Source organism: Chinchilla lanigera, unplaced genomic scaffold (genome assembly GCF_000276665.1).
Source record: "Chinchilla lanigera isolate Chin_1 unplaced genomic scaffold, ChiLan1.0 scaffold00012, whole genome shotgun sequence".
Taxonomy (NCBI): Eukaryota; Metazoa; Chordata; class Mammalia; order Rodentia; family Chinchillidae; genus Chinchilla; species Chinchilla lanigera.
Window position 1 is genome coordinate 7,622,227 of NW_004955413.1, and position 17,999 is coordinate 7,640,225.

Genomic DNA, 17,999 nt, shown 5'->3' on the forward strand with positions numbered 1-17,999 from the left:
GGCTAAATCCTGGAGCTTTCAGGCTGAGCCCTGAGAAAATCACGGTATGATGGATCTTCATTCTCACCACAAGAGGCTGGTGCTACCAACCATTGTTCCCACCATAGCCGCCGTTCCCTGCTGCATAAACAGCTCAGAGAGAGGACAATTGTAAAGTGCAGATGTTATTGACCTGGGAATTTAATTTTAGACAGTCTTACAGAATAAACAAAGGAGAGTGGGCACTGTATTGGCACATGTAGAAGGCACAAAAGTTGAGAGGACTAAGGAAAGTGGAATCTGTTTAGAATCATCATTGTTCTGGTAATTCTCAAACTTCTGAAATTGTTGAATTAAAACGAAATATTTTATTTCTGGCCTTTTAAAGATGCTATGAAAGAGACAAATTTTTAAAATGAAAGTTTCACAATTGAAATGTTAAATGAAAGCTTTGTTGTTTCAATCGGACTTGCAACGAGGTCTTTAATTAGTCAGCTTTAGTTAATGAGATTGCAGAATAAGTTGGACGTTTGTATGGCAGGCAAGCTGAAAACTGACTTCCAAAATTGAGAAAGTCATACTATTTTCTATGGGAGCAGCGTTATGCAAATTTCTTCTTCCATTATAATATCGCTATGTTGTTGCTTAACAATTATGTTGACAATATCATAGACGACACACATGAACAATGAGGAGCAGAGGCAGTAGCATAAACTTTCATAGCACAGGCTCTTTAATATCCTTCAGTCTAAATTTTCCTCATTGACTTTATCTCATTGTTTTATTCAGAAATCATTTATTGTAATGTCTCCAAAATTATATTTTCTTAAATATTATGACATCTTATTTCATGAAAATTTATGTAAATCAAGCAATATTTTCACAAAAAAACTTTGGCATACTTAAGAATGCTATTGATTTTATAAGATTTTATTCAGATAAAAGTATAAATTTATATTATTTTATTCATAAAGCAAGAAAATGATCAAGACATAGGGTAAGAAAAAATTTATTTTCATCTCTCCTGTGACGTTACAGGATAAACAAAATGATTTTTTGTCTTCGTTTGTTTATTTGCTTTTTGAGACAGTCTCACTATGTAGTTCATGCTGGCCTTGAACTCACTATGTAGCCCAGGATGGCTTCAAACTCACACTGATCCTCCAGCCTCAGCCTCCCAAGCGCTGAGACTGCAGGTGTATGCCACCACGCCCAGCAATAAAATGATTCTTACAAATGTAGTAGTGAGTAATTTCGCAGTTTTCAGCCATATACGCATCTTTTGATCTATAAGATAAACAGGCTTGCTGCCTTTCAGAACTAGAAAGATAAAACAAAAGAAATCTAATAGTTGTCAAATCCCAAAGAGAATAGAGAAGTTTTATTTTATATAGGCATTTTGGAAACCATAACATCTATGTAATTTAATATCATTTCAGTAAATTTCTATCACCTAGTGGCACAAATAAGTGTCATTAAATTGAAAAGTTAGTAATAAGGAATAGAAACAAATGTTAAGTAAAATTTCAACTAAGAATAAAGAATCTAAAAGGAAACCATGTCAGGTACCATGATTGTAAAGGTGAATAAGAAAAATAAAAAGTCTGTGAGTAGGGATGAAATGTAGTGCAGTGGTAGAGCACTTGCCTCAGAGGTATGGAGTCCAGGGTTAGATCTTTGGCACTGCAAAAGAGGATAAAATAAAACCAAAAAAAAAAAAAAAAAAAACCTCTATGAATAACAGTCCTAGTTACAATTATTTAGTGGGGTCAAAATGTGCTTAGACACCACAATCTTTAGCCTCATTATGAAAATGATTTAGTTGCCTGGAATAACAACCTGGAAGACCTAGTAGTATATCCACAACTAAAAGTTAGATCTTATAGAATAATGTGGTTATTGATAGAATTTAAACCAAGCCTTGTGTTATAGATTACACATACTAAAAAAAATTAGGGGTTAGAACTTAATGTCCAGTACGTCAAAATATGACTGCATTTATAGATAAGGTATTTAAAGCAGTAAGTCAAAATGAGGAAATAACAGTAAGGCAACCTAACATAGCCGATATCCTACAAGAGAAAATTTGGACATACACAGATAGCTACAGAGAAAGACCACATGGAAACATAGAAAGAAGAGTATTATAGACTAAATTGTGTCCATTAAAAATTGGTATGTTCAAATCTTTACCTTCAGAACCTCAGAAAGAACCTGGAGACACGGTCTTTTACAAAGTAATGAGTTAAAATGAGGTCCTTCGGGTGAGCTCTAATCCAATATGACTGGGGTCATAAGAGGAGGAAACATGGTGGTAGTGTGCATGCCAAGGACAGAGGTCCCACAAGACACCATCTTGCCTACATCTTGATCTTAGACTTCTAACCCTCAAGACTATAAGAAAATAAATGTTACACCACTCAGTCTATTGTAATTTGTCACGGCAGTGTTAGAAACTAATGTGGTTTGTAAACAAAAGTCTCAGGAAAGGGCAGATGAAGAAATTAAGTTATGTGATCCACTTCTGCAATCCATATTTCTGTATATGGGATTGGATTTAAATGACTGTCACTTTCCCACACCCCCAATGGTCCTTGAAACTATACCCTAGGTTACATTTATTTGTGCTTCTTTGAGCAAATGCAGTAATTAAACTAAGCACATTGTGTCAGACAGATACTTACATATTTGAGGATAGAACCGAGTTATTTTCCCATAGCCATTTATTTTTAATTTTCTTATAGTAAATTCCAGTCCAGAAGAAAGATTTCAAGGAGAAGAAATCCTGAAAGTATGAAAATACATTCAAATATGAAGTTTTCATTATTATGTTTTCAACAAGTGCAAGGAAGTACCTTTAAATAATTCATGATATGTGTACTTGTTTGATTCCTTCACCCCACAAAGCCATTAACGTGTTTATGGTGCAGGACTATTTTAGATGCTGATGATCCAAAGAAAATCACAAAAACCCTGTGTTGGTGGGAAATATAGAAAATAAACACAAGTAACAAGATAGTGTTGGTTAGGGACAGTAAGGAGTAAGCATTTAAGAGAATAAAAGCCTCAGATTTCTTAGAGATTAATTTATATCCACTGACACTCTTGTTATGCGCATAACTAAAATAATCTCCTGTATCAGGGGAATTCACACAGTGGGTACTTTAATCTGACCTTGATGTACTCTTTGGAGTTAAGATCCCCACACATATACCAACTTCTCACATGGTTGTGTACATTCTAGTAAACTGATCGCACAGTGGCATTAGCTTTTGAACCACAAGTACTATATCACCTTGGAGCTGGGCTACACGAGGTTCTTTTCTCTTTGTCTGAAATATTTCTTATAATAACTGTTTCCTTCTGAATTTGCTAGCTCTACATATTTTCATGAAGGGAATCCCAAGTTTTATTTCAAATATTTCTCTTTTGTTACACAATATATAAAGTTATTCTATATTTTGTATATAAAAATTGAAACAAAAAACTAGTTTTATCTTTTAGACATTTGTCTAGTGCTGAATTTGAGAAAATGTGAATGATTCCTCCATTTAATTTTACATATCTTTCATATCATTACGACACTCGGGTACTAACTTACCATTTCCTCTTTGTTTATTTTCACCAGACTGGAATTTAGAGACGAGCATGCATGTTGACTCTCTCTCCAAGTTAGCGCCTTCATGGAGAAGTAATAACAGCTACATCTGAACCAGATCCAATGTTTTGGACAAGGTTGACAGTGAGGCCCTAGACAACGGTTTCCATGATTAAACTGAGGAGACTCACAGCTCTGATTTTATTACTTGTTCAAAACATGCCTTGAAAAGTATACTTATGATATTGTAGGAGTAGTAAAGATAGAAAAACTTCACTTTAATAAAGTTATGAATGGGAAATATAAACCTCTGTTTTTGTTTTTGAACCTGTTGCTACTTTTTAGATCATTTATACAACACAGAGTAGCTGAACCACGCTTTTCTTTCTTCCAATGTGGTTAATCGCCTTTGATAGCTTTAAACATCTTCTTCGTGTTATGTAATCATTAGGTTAGTTTTTTTAGTTAAGATTTTGCCCTTTTGGGACAAGGATGTAGCACAGTGGCATAGCGCCTGCGTAGAAGGCACAAAGTCCTGAGTTTGATTCCTGGTATCGAAAGTCTTTTTTTTTTTTTTTTGTCTTTTTGAGACAGGGTCTCGTTATGCAGTTCAGGCTGGACTTGAGCTCACTTTGTAGCCCAGACTGGTCTCAAACTCGCAACAATCCTCCTGCCTCAGCTTCTTGAGTGCTGGGATAACAGGCATGCACCACCACGCCTGGCTTTATTCCAGTTCTATTCCTCTAAAACTTATGAGGTTTAACTTACCTCTGATATATATTTCAGTTAGCTATCTATAAATCTGTCTCATATTAATATCTAGGAACTTGTGTTATAATTTCGGTAACACATACTGAAGTAGTTTCCCTAACATGGCTGTATGTTTGTAGAACTGATGTGAATAATAAACACCTTTTCTGCTTATATCAGTGTAAGAAATCAGGCTATAAAACCATTGCTTACCTTTTTGCTGGATTGTAGGAGATGTTTTGGGGGGAGATGCTAAAAAAAATCAATATCATATTACATTTGGCTTCACATTGACACATCAGAATGAAATAAGAAGATGCCATATTCTTTAAGAACAAATTAGCAATTTTGTAGAAGAAAAAAAATTTCATACAGTCATGCTAGAAATCGAACCCAAATCTCTGTACATGCAAGGCAAGTGCTCCAAGATTCAGGCATATCTTCAAGCAAGGAAAAACTTTTAAGGTAAAACTGTTGTGAGTGTAGTCTTTGATTGCCTTATTAAAGGTAATGAATTATTATTAAAGGTAATGAATGAGTATTAGTATTATTAATAATTATTTATTGTTAAATAATAAAAATTATTATTAAAGGTAAATAAGTAGTCTTCCAGAACAGAAAATGATTTAGAAGACTATCTACGCACCATCTGCGGTAAAAGCAGCCAGCGTGATGGCTCCACCCAGCAGAAGAAGGAACTTGACACCGAGGACACTAGAAATGAGCCTCCAAGGCAGATGTGAGGAATGCCCTGAGAGAATCAAAACCAAAAGCAGACAGAATGAGAGCAAGAAGGCAGGCCAAGTAAATAGAAATTTACAGAACATTCTACAGTCGCGAACGCATTTCAATACTTGTTCTTTCTTGATTCTCTTAGCAGGCACATGGAATATTTTTAACCAATGTTTTAAAGTAAATAATGAGATTTTCCTAAAAATTTACTTTCTGAAGGGTGTATGGCAAAGTAGGACATCAGGACCGTTTCATGGGCAGAGTCTGATACCCTTAACATAAAAACAGTAGTAAGCAGTCAATGAGAAATACAAATGCCTTCACAGAAAAATAGGTTAAGAGTATGTGTAAGTAATTTACGATTTTACAGTAAAATAATGGAAGTAAAAAGCTTGTTTGCTGCATAGACTGTTTGCCTAAGATAATTGATTAATGGCAGAGCTGAGTACTGGAGGGTGCTCAGCAGCCTGGTGTGTGTTCGCACCGAGAATCTCAAACTTCACCTTGAATCCCAGTGGTATTTATCAATAATTTCACTCTTGTTCAGCTAATTTTTTTGCCACTCATATTCTTTTTAAAATGTTCACCACTGCCCTTATGCGGTACTACCTCCCCTACAGGAAATGCGTAAAAATCAAAAGAACGATGAACGGGGTTTCTGTGCTGGGAACATATCAAAGGCTTCACTCATTCCATTGCAGTTTTTTTTTTTTTTCCTACTATCAGGTCAGTTACTTCACCTTCTCTCTCTTTTGGCCAAAAAGCACAACTCTGAAAGCGACCCCTTATTGTAAATGTTCTGTCTTTAGAGAACAAAGCGTGAAGCATGGGAGGACTCTGGAGAAAGGAGGCGTCACCCAAGCTACACATCCCCAGCCAAACTAGCTGGATAGTCACGGTTTGTCATGACTTTTGTTCAATTTAACACAATTAATTCGTTAATTTGAAAATTGAAGCTGCTCTTTTTTGCCTTTCCCAGCGCATGTATCAGCTGTGTGTTCCTATCAGGACAGACAGCAGCGTGTACGGAAGATAACTGAGGATTCAAATTCAGAAAGTTGAGAAATGGCCATTAACCTTCCCACAGGTAGAAACATAACCTTTCCTGTCATATATAAAATCTAAAGAGGGCAGACAAATTATGTTTATAATTGGACAGTCTTCTATAAAAAGGTCAGCTCTTCTCAAATGAAGCTCTATGAATAAATAGCTTTTAAAAATTTTTAAAATGGCTGTAGGAATTGTTCTAGAATTTCAGAAATTCTAGAGTAATGTTGAAAAACAGGAAAATGAAATAAGAATCTAAAAATAAGAATTTTGAAACTTAGGGAACTCAGTCTACTTCTAATTAAAAGCGAATAGTCTTAATTAGCAAAGTTAATTTTTAAAATGAGAATTCAAACAGATGTCCCTGAGACAGACCACAATAAAAGTGTTGACAGAGAATATGATCCAAAAAAGAAAAATCCTCAGTAAGTCACGAAGAAAACACTTGACACCAGTAATCTTCACAGCCTCCTGTAACTACAACACACGATTTACACTTTGCTTTCTTTCTTTTTATCTAAGTAAATATTTGAAGAGTAGAAAACGTTCAGAAATGTACACATATCGGAAGCACATATTTGGATGAATTTTCAGTTTGAACACTCCTGTTCATCACCCTAACTGCCCTAAAAACCAGCAATACAGAGGCTTCCCATTGACCTTATTTCTGTTGCCACGAAATAATTTTGCTTGTTTTAAACTTCAAGTACACAAAATCCACAGTATGGGGAAGTTTTTCATTATGTGATTTAAGTAGAAAGTAAAATACAAAGGAAAAGTATACACCACAAGCCACATGGGTGTACATGACTGAGAACAGCATCACCGGTGAGCTCCAAAATGGGGACTGTGTTTTAAGACCTTGTTTAATAAACGTGCAAAATAAATAAATAAATAAATAAATAAATAAATAACGGGCATTTCCTTGATCAATACACAATGTAACTATAATCTATCATCTTTTCCTTTAGAAGTAAAATATTTTCTTCGAATTTTATTACCAGTTTAGAATGACCTTACCAAAATGTTTATGGTTTTGAAAAATAATCCAAGGAAACCTCAATGGTTTATTTTTGACAGCCACATGTAAACTTGGCTTCTGCATTTTCAAAAGTTTGCCAGCCTCCCTGCAAGCCTCCATGTCTTTCCCAGATCCCTAAGTCTAGAAATAACAAGTCTGCAGCAGCCAGACTCAAAATTCCAGAAAAACTCACAACCTGCAAGTTCATATTACATTAGGTGTGTTAAATTTCACCTAGGATTTAATTTTATCTTTGGTAATAGGCAGTTTGAGGTCTAACTTTGAAAGAACTGTACAGCCTTTGTCTTTTCTTTTTTTCAGGAAATAATGGTATAGAGGATGGTAAAAGTGAGCTGTACACCACAGGTTGGTCTCGCCAGCTACAGGCTTACTTTTGTGTCTTTACAATTTTTCTGATCTGAGTCCTTTAAGCAGTTGTGTCTACTAATTTTTCCACACTTTGATTCTTAAAATTCTGTAAAGAGAATTTACTTCCAACCTGTCACATTCAAATTTTACTCTTCGTTCAAATATAAATCAATTATCCCCATAATCATGTAATGTCTAAAATATCCAAATTACTTTTTAAATTATTTATACCATTGACCATTTGGCCTTTGCAATAATCAACGTTACATTCAAATTTTACTTGTGTATTTTCTAACTAAACTTAGAAAACTTTATACCGTATTTTTGTATGTCCTTATGCATAACACACTTCAGTACTTAATTATAAACATTCCCTTCACATTTATTAAATACAATACTATACCTTTCCTGGTGATGTCTTCTGCTGTGGTTTTATGTTTTTTATGTTTGTGGTGGTTTACCTGCTCTTTGATGACTGGCAATTCGTTTGAACTGTATTTATTTTTAATGTCATTTTTTCTTGTATGTTTCTGCTTAGAGTTCCTGTTTAGTGTAGAAAAAGTCATGGGTTCTTCATTCATCTTTATAAAAAAAAAACTTGTGTGAGACAAAGAATATATCATTGTATAATTTTAAGGTGTGTTATAATAAAGAGAGGTGAAACTCTAATTTTAAAAAATCTATGTTGAGTAGAAATTCCCATTACCTTTTCTGGATGGGTGTTCTCAACACTTTGAGAAGCTGCAAATATAAGAAAATACACCACAAAAACCTAGAAATAAAGGAAATAAAATAAGCCTAATAAAGTTTGAAGCCACCTAACCAATTTTCATAAGAAGGTATTTATTGTCTTTAATAAAAAATTAAAAAATCAATTCTAGATAAGCAATGAATTAACCACCCCCTCCAGATTCTCTCTGCCATAGTTGCAGTTTACATCTCAAAACTGAACAATAAGGCTGGGTGTGGTGAACAGCACACTGTAATCCCAACACTGGGGAGGCTGAGGCAGGAGGATCATTGCAAGTTCAAGATCAGCCTGGGCTATAAAGTGAGCTGAAGGCCAGCCTGAACTGCATAGCGAGACCCTGTCTCAAAAAGACAAAACATAACCTGAAAGAGTTAATTTAAACTCAGAGGTATGATAGGCATTGTGAAATGATAGGAAAACACTCAAGGGTAAAGGGCAACTGAGATGGGGGAAAAGAGAAGGGAAAGAAGGAGAAATTTTGTATGTATGTATATACAGGATAGTTAACATAGTTGTTCTACTGTCTTCTATTTCTTTGCTGAAACTGTTAATGAGTCCTTGACTGATCAATATTGCATGTCTCTGTCTTCACGAGAAACCACTTTGAAGATATCAATATGTAATACAACAAGCATTGTTAATTTCCTACCACTTTGTTTGTAACTCTGTATTGTCTGCACTGTTCTTTTGCTATTTTGTAAAAGGTTGTCTGTCTGTGAATGTTTTCCTCCTTTTATTTTTAAAATAAAGAAAGACAAAAAATAAATAAAAAGAACAATATGAGTTGATTGTCTATACATGTGCTGTGTTTATTAGATATGTTCTCTGGGAACCATTATATAATTTATGACTAAAGCCTGAGATTAATATTTACCTTTCACTGTTTTCCTAGTATGACCAATGAACAATCATCTTTTGTGCTTTTAGGATTTAAACAAAACTGCGCTTTTTATGCATAGATTCTGTTGATTTATTGTTTTTATATATATATTATTTAGAAGTAAATAACCAAGACAGACCAAAAACAAAAATATTGAAAATTCAAAGTTGAAGAATTTCTTGTAAATATTTCTGAAAATTTGTTCTCAGTGTCAGAGCCGGCAAAACATTGATCAGGAGAAAGTCACTGATCAGTCAGAGTTTAAAGCTTTCCAGAGAATTTTGCTAAGATTTCCAGACAGGCAGCAAGTTTGGGAAGAAAAGATTAAAATTAAGCAGAACTTTGAAATATTGAAGAAAGAACATATATTGCAGTGAATGTTTTAAATTTAAAATGTCTATCAACAGAGACAGCCCCCATAGTTTCCTTTCAATCATATGTTTCAAAAGTTGCAGGGCAGAAATTGTGTAGCAGAGAAAATGAGAAAATATACCTGCGGTGAGGAGGAAATTCCAGGAAGATGTCGAAGATGTCGTAAATGTAATATGTGGGAGGCAGAAGCTGGTCACTTAGAGCAGAACTGGAAACAGCAGACCCAGGTAGAAAAAGTGCCTGCTATGTCTCGTTTCATAATCACCTACAGGAACTTGTCCACTAAGTTATTTTGTTTTCCTCAAGCAGCCACAGGGGGCTGAGTATTGCTTGGTTCAGGTGAGGTACTGTGTTTCATTTCAAGGCCTGGTAAATAAAAGACTTTGTAAATAGGCACACGTTTCTGAAATCAAATATTTCTTTCCAATAAGTATATTTGCACCAAGATTCTGCTATATTTCCCTCTCTACAGACATGAATTAAACTACATTGAGTTATTGGATCATGATAGCATATATATATTCACGTGTCACCATGTGTCCTTTACTCCTGGTGATCTGTTCTGAGAAGCGCAGAATTAGGAGATTTCATGCTCATGCAATCACAGCATGGACTTACACAAACCAAGACAGCTTCGACTTCGCTGGGTGTATAAGATACGGGATCACTGTGGCATACTCAGTCCAATTTTGACCAAAACATAATAAATTTCTCTTTAGATTTTGCTTTTGATCACTTTTATTTCATTAATAATTTTTTAAAAATTAACTGAAATAGTATCTTCTCAATTAATTCATAAATGTGCATATACCACTGATTTGCTCCTAATTGTTATAAGTGCAAAAAAATAGATGAAAGGATAAATATATAATGGAGACGAGAGAGAAACAGATTTACTAATGTGGTCCAAGAACAAAAGAATGCATGACACACAGTATGAATTTAACAAATGCCTATAGATTCATTGAAAGAATAAATGGAATAACTGTCCACATACATACTTGCTAGTGGTGGAAATAATGGATAGGAAAAACAAGATTCTGCAACATTTAATTAGAAAGGTTAATCTTTCAGGGATACACAAAAGGCTTCCCCAAGAGGCAAAAAATTTAGATTGAATTAGAGAAGAAAATATAAACAATACTGAAAAACCTAGATGAAGGAGGGGAGAGGTGGCTAGGACTCAGGTACGAAAGACAGAAATAAACACACAGCACTTGCAGGAAACTCAGGAGAGTAGCAGGGGGCATGAACAGCACAGGAAAAGCATCAGCCAAATCGTGTAAATGGCATAGTTTTGACAATTATGCAGATTGGCTTTGCTTTTAAATATAGAGAAAATCATTAAACTGTGTTTTGTTTCATTGTTTCAGGAGACCAGTGTGTGCCCACCTATAAAATATACTCCGGCTTGAAGGTAGACATAGATTAGAGGAGCCAAGAGTGGCTATGTGGAGACTGCTTAGCAGGATATAGTAGTAATTCAATGAAAGGATTTGTAGGGAAGCACATTTCTAGGGAAACGAATATTTCAGAATTTCAGTAGATTGGTTTAGCAATTCATTAGCAGTGGAAAGAGGCTCAAATTTGGGGTCAAAGTATGAGGACAGGACATCTAGACCTGCAGTACCACTCATTAACATGGCAACAGGAGGTCATGTAGGCAAGTTTGAGATAATGGGACTCAGAAGCTGATATTTCTGAGATGTCTCTTCATTCTAGTTAAAGAACCTAACTGGAAGAATAAGGTCTTCTCTTTCTGGTTATTGCTATTATTATTAAGTCATAATATTTGTACATCTTAAAGGGGTACATTATGATAATACATGTATACAAATATATAATGTATAATAATCAAATCAGGAAGTAAGCACTTCCATCTCTTCAAACACTCATTTTTATGTGTTGGAAATTGTTTGCTTGTGTTTTCTGAGTCAGGGTCTAATTACACAATAGTTCAGGCTGAGCTTAAATTTACTATGTACTCCACACTGGCCCCAAATTCATGATAATCCTACTGCTTCAGTCTCTTGAGTGCTGGTATTACAGGCCTGTGCTACCATACCCAGCTTTTGTTGGGAATTTCTTACTCTTTCTACTGATTTTGAAATATATTATAAATGTTTTAACCAATACTTATCCCACCATGCTACAGAAAAACTGCTAGGCAAGGTGCATAAACTCAAGAGGCTGAAGCAGGAGGATCTCTGCAAGTTCAAGGCCAGCCTGGGCTACACAGTGAGTTCATGGTCAGCCTGAACTGCATAGTGAGACCCTGTCTCAAAAAAAAAAAAACCAACAAAAACAACTAATTCATACTCTCTGTATTTTGGTGACTTTTATTGAATTTCTTTCCCTTCCCCACTCCCTTCCCATCCCAGTTGCTAGGGACCACTATTCTATTCCCACCTTCCACAAGATGGACTTTTTAGTATTTAAGCATGAATTAGATCATGTGGTATTTGTCTTATTTGCCTTAAACTAATGACTTCCAGTTCCATCCATATTGCTACAAATGACAGGGTAGGATCTTTAATGGGAACAGCGTGGATTACTGAAAGGCTCAAAGGCTCTAGAGGTTTTTAATATGTTAAAATGTTGGGGACAAAACAATGCAGAAGAGCTTTTTGTGTGTGCTCTTTCTTGGCTACCAGCTCCACTTTTAAGAAAACACTCTAAAAGAAAGCAAAAGGGAAGAGGGAGGAGAGAGAGGCCTTGGTAAAGCCTCAAGAGAGACTGGGAGGAGAGAGAGAGAGAGAAAGAGGGAGAGACAGAGAGAGAGAGAGACAGAGAGACAGAGAGGTTGAAGGAATGTAAATGTTTCCTACTAAGTTGACAGCCCAATGCACCAGGATAGAAATAAACATAGGAACCTTGGACAGTTTAATTCCTGGGGGATCCTAGCATGGTGAACCAGGTATATACAATAAATTATCAAACAACAGGACTGCTGTCCTCCTCCCTTTCATAAAATTGAAAACCACAGGCCATGCGGGAGCAGCTCCTGTAAACTCAGGTAAACCGGAAAGGTGAGGTGAGGTGCTCACAGACTGCAGGCCCACCTGTCCCACCTCCGCACCCAGCGCCCTGGGGAGTGAAGCATAGTTCCTCTGTGAGGCTCAGCTGCAGCGTCAGGCACCTTCTCAGCAAACGTGTGACAAAGACAAGAAAAGAAACAGGGCTTGCTCTTTGTAGAAAATCAGGTGCAAAATAATTTCATACTTTTTCTTTTCAAGTAGTTTGCAAGGTTACTGCATAAATAAAAAAAAAAATCTGATGATTTCTCCCAGACACTTTTACACTAGTTCTCAGTCCTATCTTTTAATTTTCTTGGAAGCATTGTGCTATTATAGTTAAGAGCACACATTTGAACAATTTTTTTTTGGTACCGGGAATCGAACTCAGGACCGTGTGCTTGCCAGGCAGATGCTTATGCCACTGAGCTATATCCCTGGCGCAAGAGCACACATTTGGTATCAGAGAAGGTAGGCTATTAATTTAATTTGTACCATTTACTACCTTTATAATCTTGGGCCAGTTGAACTCCCTAATCTATTTCTATATTTGTAAAATGAAGCGAACACAAACATCTTCACCAAGGGGTGCTTCTAGAGATCAAGTGAAGACACACTGCTAAGTAATGTTATTAGGCGTTCTTTGTTCCCAACTCCTAATGTTTTTTTCTTTTGGTGTAGCTTCAGTATAATGTTTTTCTTTAGCGAAATACTTTCTAAAATGCTCACGATATGATACAAGAATGTTACCAACACTCCTGTCCCCTCTTAATGTTTAGTTTAAAATCTCCTCCAAGGGTGTGTTGATGCCAACGGTCCCATACTTGGAAACAAGTTTACTTTGCTCACGGGCAGTAAAATAGAGCAGATATAATCAGCTGAGCATATCTCAACCTATTTTATGTCTGAGATAATAGGCGAAATGGAAAGCCTTCAAATATATTGCAAAAGCGTGATAGTGAATGTTCCACCTAATCTAATGGTTCAGATTCTTTTAACTGTACAGTCATCAGTGAGAAAGTGTATTTAAATGTAACTAACACCATACAATAATAAACCTAATGTTTATTAAATGTAACTAATACCATACAAAAATAAACTTGAAAACTTTATTAGTGTCAATAAAGCAAACAAAATGTAGGTACTATGATCAGAAGAGTTTTGGTACAATAACAATATTGTACGTGGTGCCACTGAGAACATTTATATAGCTAGGAGTTTTTTTGTGTGTGTGTGTGTGTTTTTTTTTTTAGAGATCTCTCTGTATACTTCAAGCTGGATTCAAACCCAAGATGTGGCCTGGACTGGCCCCAAACTGGCAGCAATCCTCATGCCTCAGCCTCCCGCATGTTAGAATTATAGGCCTGCAACACCACGGCCAGTTTCACATAGCACTGTTTAAGAATATCCGTTAACGTCCCCCGCAATTTTTTGTTCCTAGCCTCGGATACTCGTTATTCACATTTTATGCTGATGACTATTTGATCTGTGACGTTCTATAGAAGTTGTCTGGAAAATTCCTATCAGAGAAAAAGCAGGACTATAAACACTGGTCTATTTTCTGGGCAGCACCATGAGGAGGAAGCCTGTGGCTGAGCAAGGTCATGACCTCATGACCAGGAAACAGAGAGAGAGGCAGGGTCTGGGTGCCGCAATCCATTCATGCCCTTAATGAATTTAAGATTACTTCCCGATGGTGCCACCTAGGGGCCAAACTTTTTAACACAATGGCTTTTGCAAACCATTCAAGAAATAATCTAAAGCCAGGTGTGGTAGCCCACGCCTGTAATCCCCACACTCAGGCTGAGGGAGGAGGATCACTGAGAGCTCAAGGCTACCCTGGGCTAGACAGTGAGTTCAAGGCTAGCCTGAACTACTAGTGAGACCTTGATTCAAAAAGACAAAAAAGGTCAATCTACAGTATAAGCTAATTAAATGGCATTCTAGTAAGTCGTTCTTATGACAAGTATTTTTGGAAAGATGCAAATCTCAGTATAATAAAAGCTAAACAAATTTCAAATGCAATTGACATTATCTTAGAAGTCTGTAGAGAATTCATCACCGTGGAAAATATCACTGGCATAATTAGAAGTGCTATACTCATTAAGACAAAAATAAATCTGATGGTTCTTAATTTAATAAGGCTTTTGAAAAAAGATTTCAATTCAGTTCATTGAGTTCATCATAAGACAGATGTGAAATTTAATTTGCTTGTTACAGCTTTTAAAAGTGGCTTTGTATGATATGTTTCAGTTAATATTTATGAATGATTTTGTTAATGTCATTGTGAATAATAAAATTATAATTTATCTTACTCAAGTCAAATGAAATCAGCACAGTATGGACAGTCCAAATGCAGCTGCAAATATTGTAATCAACATATTACAAAACAAACTGCAGGGTTGAACACAAAGTTACAATCCATATATAGCTCTCATTTTCTTTTATTACTTCTATTTGACTAAAAGCTGAAAGATGGAGATGCTTCTATTTGGTGAAAAGCTGAGGAACAACCATAAAAAACAAATGAGTCGGTGCTGGGGATTTAGCTCAGCGGCAAAGTGCCTGCCTGGCAAGCGCAAGGTCGTGAGTTCGGTTCCCGGTACCGGAGAAAAACCAAAAAAAATGAGTCAACTCTTAGGAAAGTGCCTCCAGGGCCAGGGATATAGCTCAGCAGTATAAGGGCTTGCCTGGCAATCCTGAGGTCATGAGTTCGATTCCTGGTACCAAAAAAAACAAAAACAACAACAAAAAGGAAAGTGCCTCCAGTAAAAAAAAAAAAAAAAAAAGGAACCAAACGACCTCCAACAAACCATCCATGCAGACTGTGATGTCCAGATTTAAAAATATAGAATTTTTAGATATGAGTAGGTTTTTTTAGGTAATTCACACATAGTAAGGGGTTAAAGAAACATCATGTCTATAAGATTCTTTTAATAGTAAATGGTACAGAAGTATCATTACATACATATGTGAATGTGTGGATACACACATATTGACAGAGAATGTGATGGAAGAGCTACTCTACTAATTAGACATGGGCACAATAACATCATCACCTAAAGCTGAACAGCCAAAGCAGAGGGAAAAAAGAAATTTTGAAAGTAGAAATAATCATCTCAAAATATCTGGATAGTTTATCTGTGGTAAGTTTCTTCAAAAGTAAATTATAATGGTGAGACCAAGCTGAAAAAAAATAAGCTATCATTAAGCAAAATGTTTTAAGAAAAATAGTGTATAGCAATTAGATTTAATCAAGAGAGTAACAGAAATACAAAAATGTTGTACTACTTTTCTGAGGACTTTCATGAAGCATTTAATGCTCATGCCTACCCTGTAATGTTGGTGATTTTGAGGTCCCCATTTGTCAGAGGAAGCAGATAAACCACAGAGAGTATTCCTACCTTACTCTACGTTTTAATTTGTAAGTGGAGGAGGTGGGATTTGAGGGTATTACAGAGAGGGGCCCACTTGGAAGACTCCAGTACTTAAGCACCCTGCCCGTGACTGCATTATATGCTAGAGCGCTACGTCGAAGAGCCTCACTGCACGCACATACTTGGCTTGCCGTCTCAAAACCCTCAAAGTTTAGTTTCCAGGATGGATGGACAATGCTTAAAAAATATACATATATATGTATATATATAATAAATATAAAATAAAATATATAAAATATACATGTATAAAATATATACTTGTGTATGTATATAATATATATATGTATACATATAAAACATATAAAAATATGTATAGCACACAGCTCTATAGTGATGCTTCAGACATTACTATAGGGTTTTGTATCTTTACGGAAAGCAAAGTAATTCACTACAAAATAGCATTAACATAAAACCTTTATTTCAGAAAACAAGGGACTGGGAACGTAGCTCAGCGGCACAAGTGCCTACCTGGCAAGCATAAGGTCCTGAGTTCCATTCCTGGTACCAAAAAAAATAATAATAATAAAAAAGAAGCCAATAATGCTAGAAAGGAGCAAAGATAAACTTTTGACATCAAGTCCCATGATCAAGGGATCAAATAAGATAAGAATTTGTGACACCAGAGCCAGGCGTGGTGGCCCACGCCTATAATCCCAACACTCAGGAGGCTGAGGCAGGAGGATCACTGCAAGTTCAAGGCCAGCCTGAACTGCATAGCCAGACTCTCTTTAATACCAAAAACTAAATAAATAAATAAATAAATAAAGCTGAAATAGTTAAGTGATTAAATACAACAAAAACAAGATAGAGCAAAAATCATGGGTGAGAGTTACTCTCTCTAGTCAAATCTTCCAGAATTAAGTATTTTGAACATCTTGGTAATAATGAGTTAATCATCAGCACTCACTTCCAAAGTTTTGAAGCTTTGTGTAGGTGGATGAACTAGAAAAAGGTAAAGCCTGGAGACCAGAAACCTGATCTTTAATGCACCTAATGTTAACCCTCATTATGTCAGATTTACACAAATCTAAGTAATGAAGTCACTACAGTAAATGACATGGATGGAAAGCTTCTCTAATTTTGACCCAAACGGCTGGGTGAATTGTCTCATCTCACCAACAAAATTTTCATGCAGTACTTTGTTGAAGTAACATGTGCTAGCATGATTAAGCTGCCCAGGCTGAAAGATGACAGTGCTCAAATGGAACCAGACCCACACCTGAGAGGGCTACAGGAAGGAGATGCCCTGCCTGTGTTTCTGCAGGTAAAGCACCGGGGAAGTGGTGCTCATCAGCATGGTTGCCACCCGGGCCAAAGGATTATTCCTAGACTAGGCATGGGGCTGCCAAGTCTATGAGGAGGCTGGAGGGACACGGGGGAGACTAAGTGGAATTGCTGAGCACCGGGAGAGAAGCACGGGATGTAGGTCTATGTGCTCACTGGCACAGCAATGCTGAAGGACTGGGAAGACTCCATCAGTACTGGAAGGAAGAGGGAACAGAAGATGCCATAGAAGTGCTGCAGCATCCCAGATCTGCGCAGGCATCGCACTCTGAAGCACTGAGGCAACCACTCTGCCGAAAGGGACCCCAGGTTGTGCCCACCACATACTCGGCTTCTCCTCTAAGGTCTATGTCAGGCATCAGATTGATTGATTGATTGATTGATTGATTTTTGTCTTTTTGAGACAGGGTCTCACTGTGTAGTTCAGGTTGGCCTTGAGCTCACCTTGTAGCCCAGGCTGGTCTTGAACTCAAAAAGATCCTCCTGCCTCAGCCTCCCAAATACTGGGATTACAGGTGTGTGCCACCACACCCAGCAGGCATCAAATTATTATAGGCAGCTGAGTTAGATAAAAATTAATATATAGGCAGAAAAGGACTGGGCTCTCAAGAAGTCAGTGAAAGGTGGAGACACCAGAATTGTGGCTTCAAAAAAAGACAAAAAAAAAGCCGGGCATGGTGGCGCATGTTTGTAATCCCAGCACTCGGGAGGCTGAGGTAGGAGGATCCTTGTGAGTTCAAGGCCAGCCTGGGCTACAAAGTGAGC

At 36.6% G+C, this 17,999-nt stretch overlaps 1 protein-coding gene across 1 annotated transcript; it reads right to left on the reverse strand.

Moving 5' to 3' along the window:
• Positions 1 to 1,131: 1,131 nt before the first annotated feature.
• On the reverse strand, positions 1,132 to 17,477 carry LOC102007210 (NKG2-D type II integral membrane protein). The gene is made up of 10 exons (XM_005378934.2): positions 17,391 to 17,477; positions 9,621 to 9,739; positions 8,203 to 8,268; positions 7,900 to 8,039; positions 4,974 to 5,078; positions 4,541 to 4,579; positions 3,581 to 3,729; positions 2,664 to 2,764; positions 1,627 to 1,662; positions 1,132 to 1,299 (listed from the first exon to the last, which is right to left on the reverse strand). The coding sequence occupies exons 1-10, from the start codon at positions 17,475 to 17,477 to the stop codon at positions 1,149 to 1,151; spliced, it is 993 nt and encodes a 330-aa protein (XP_005378991.2). The 3' UTR covers positions 1,132 to 1,148.
• Between the last annotated feature and the right edge of the window lie 522 nt (positions 17,478 to 17,999).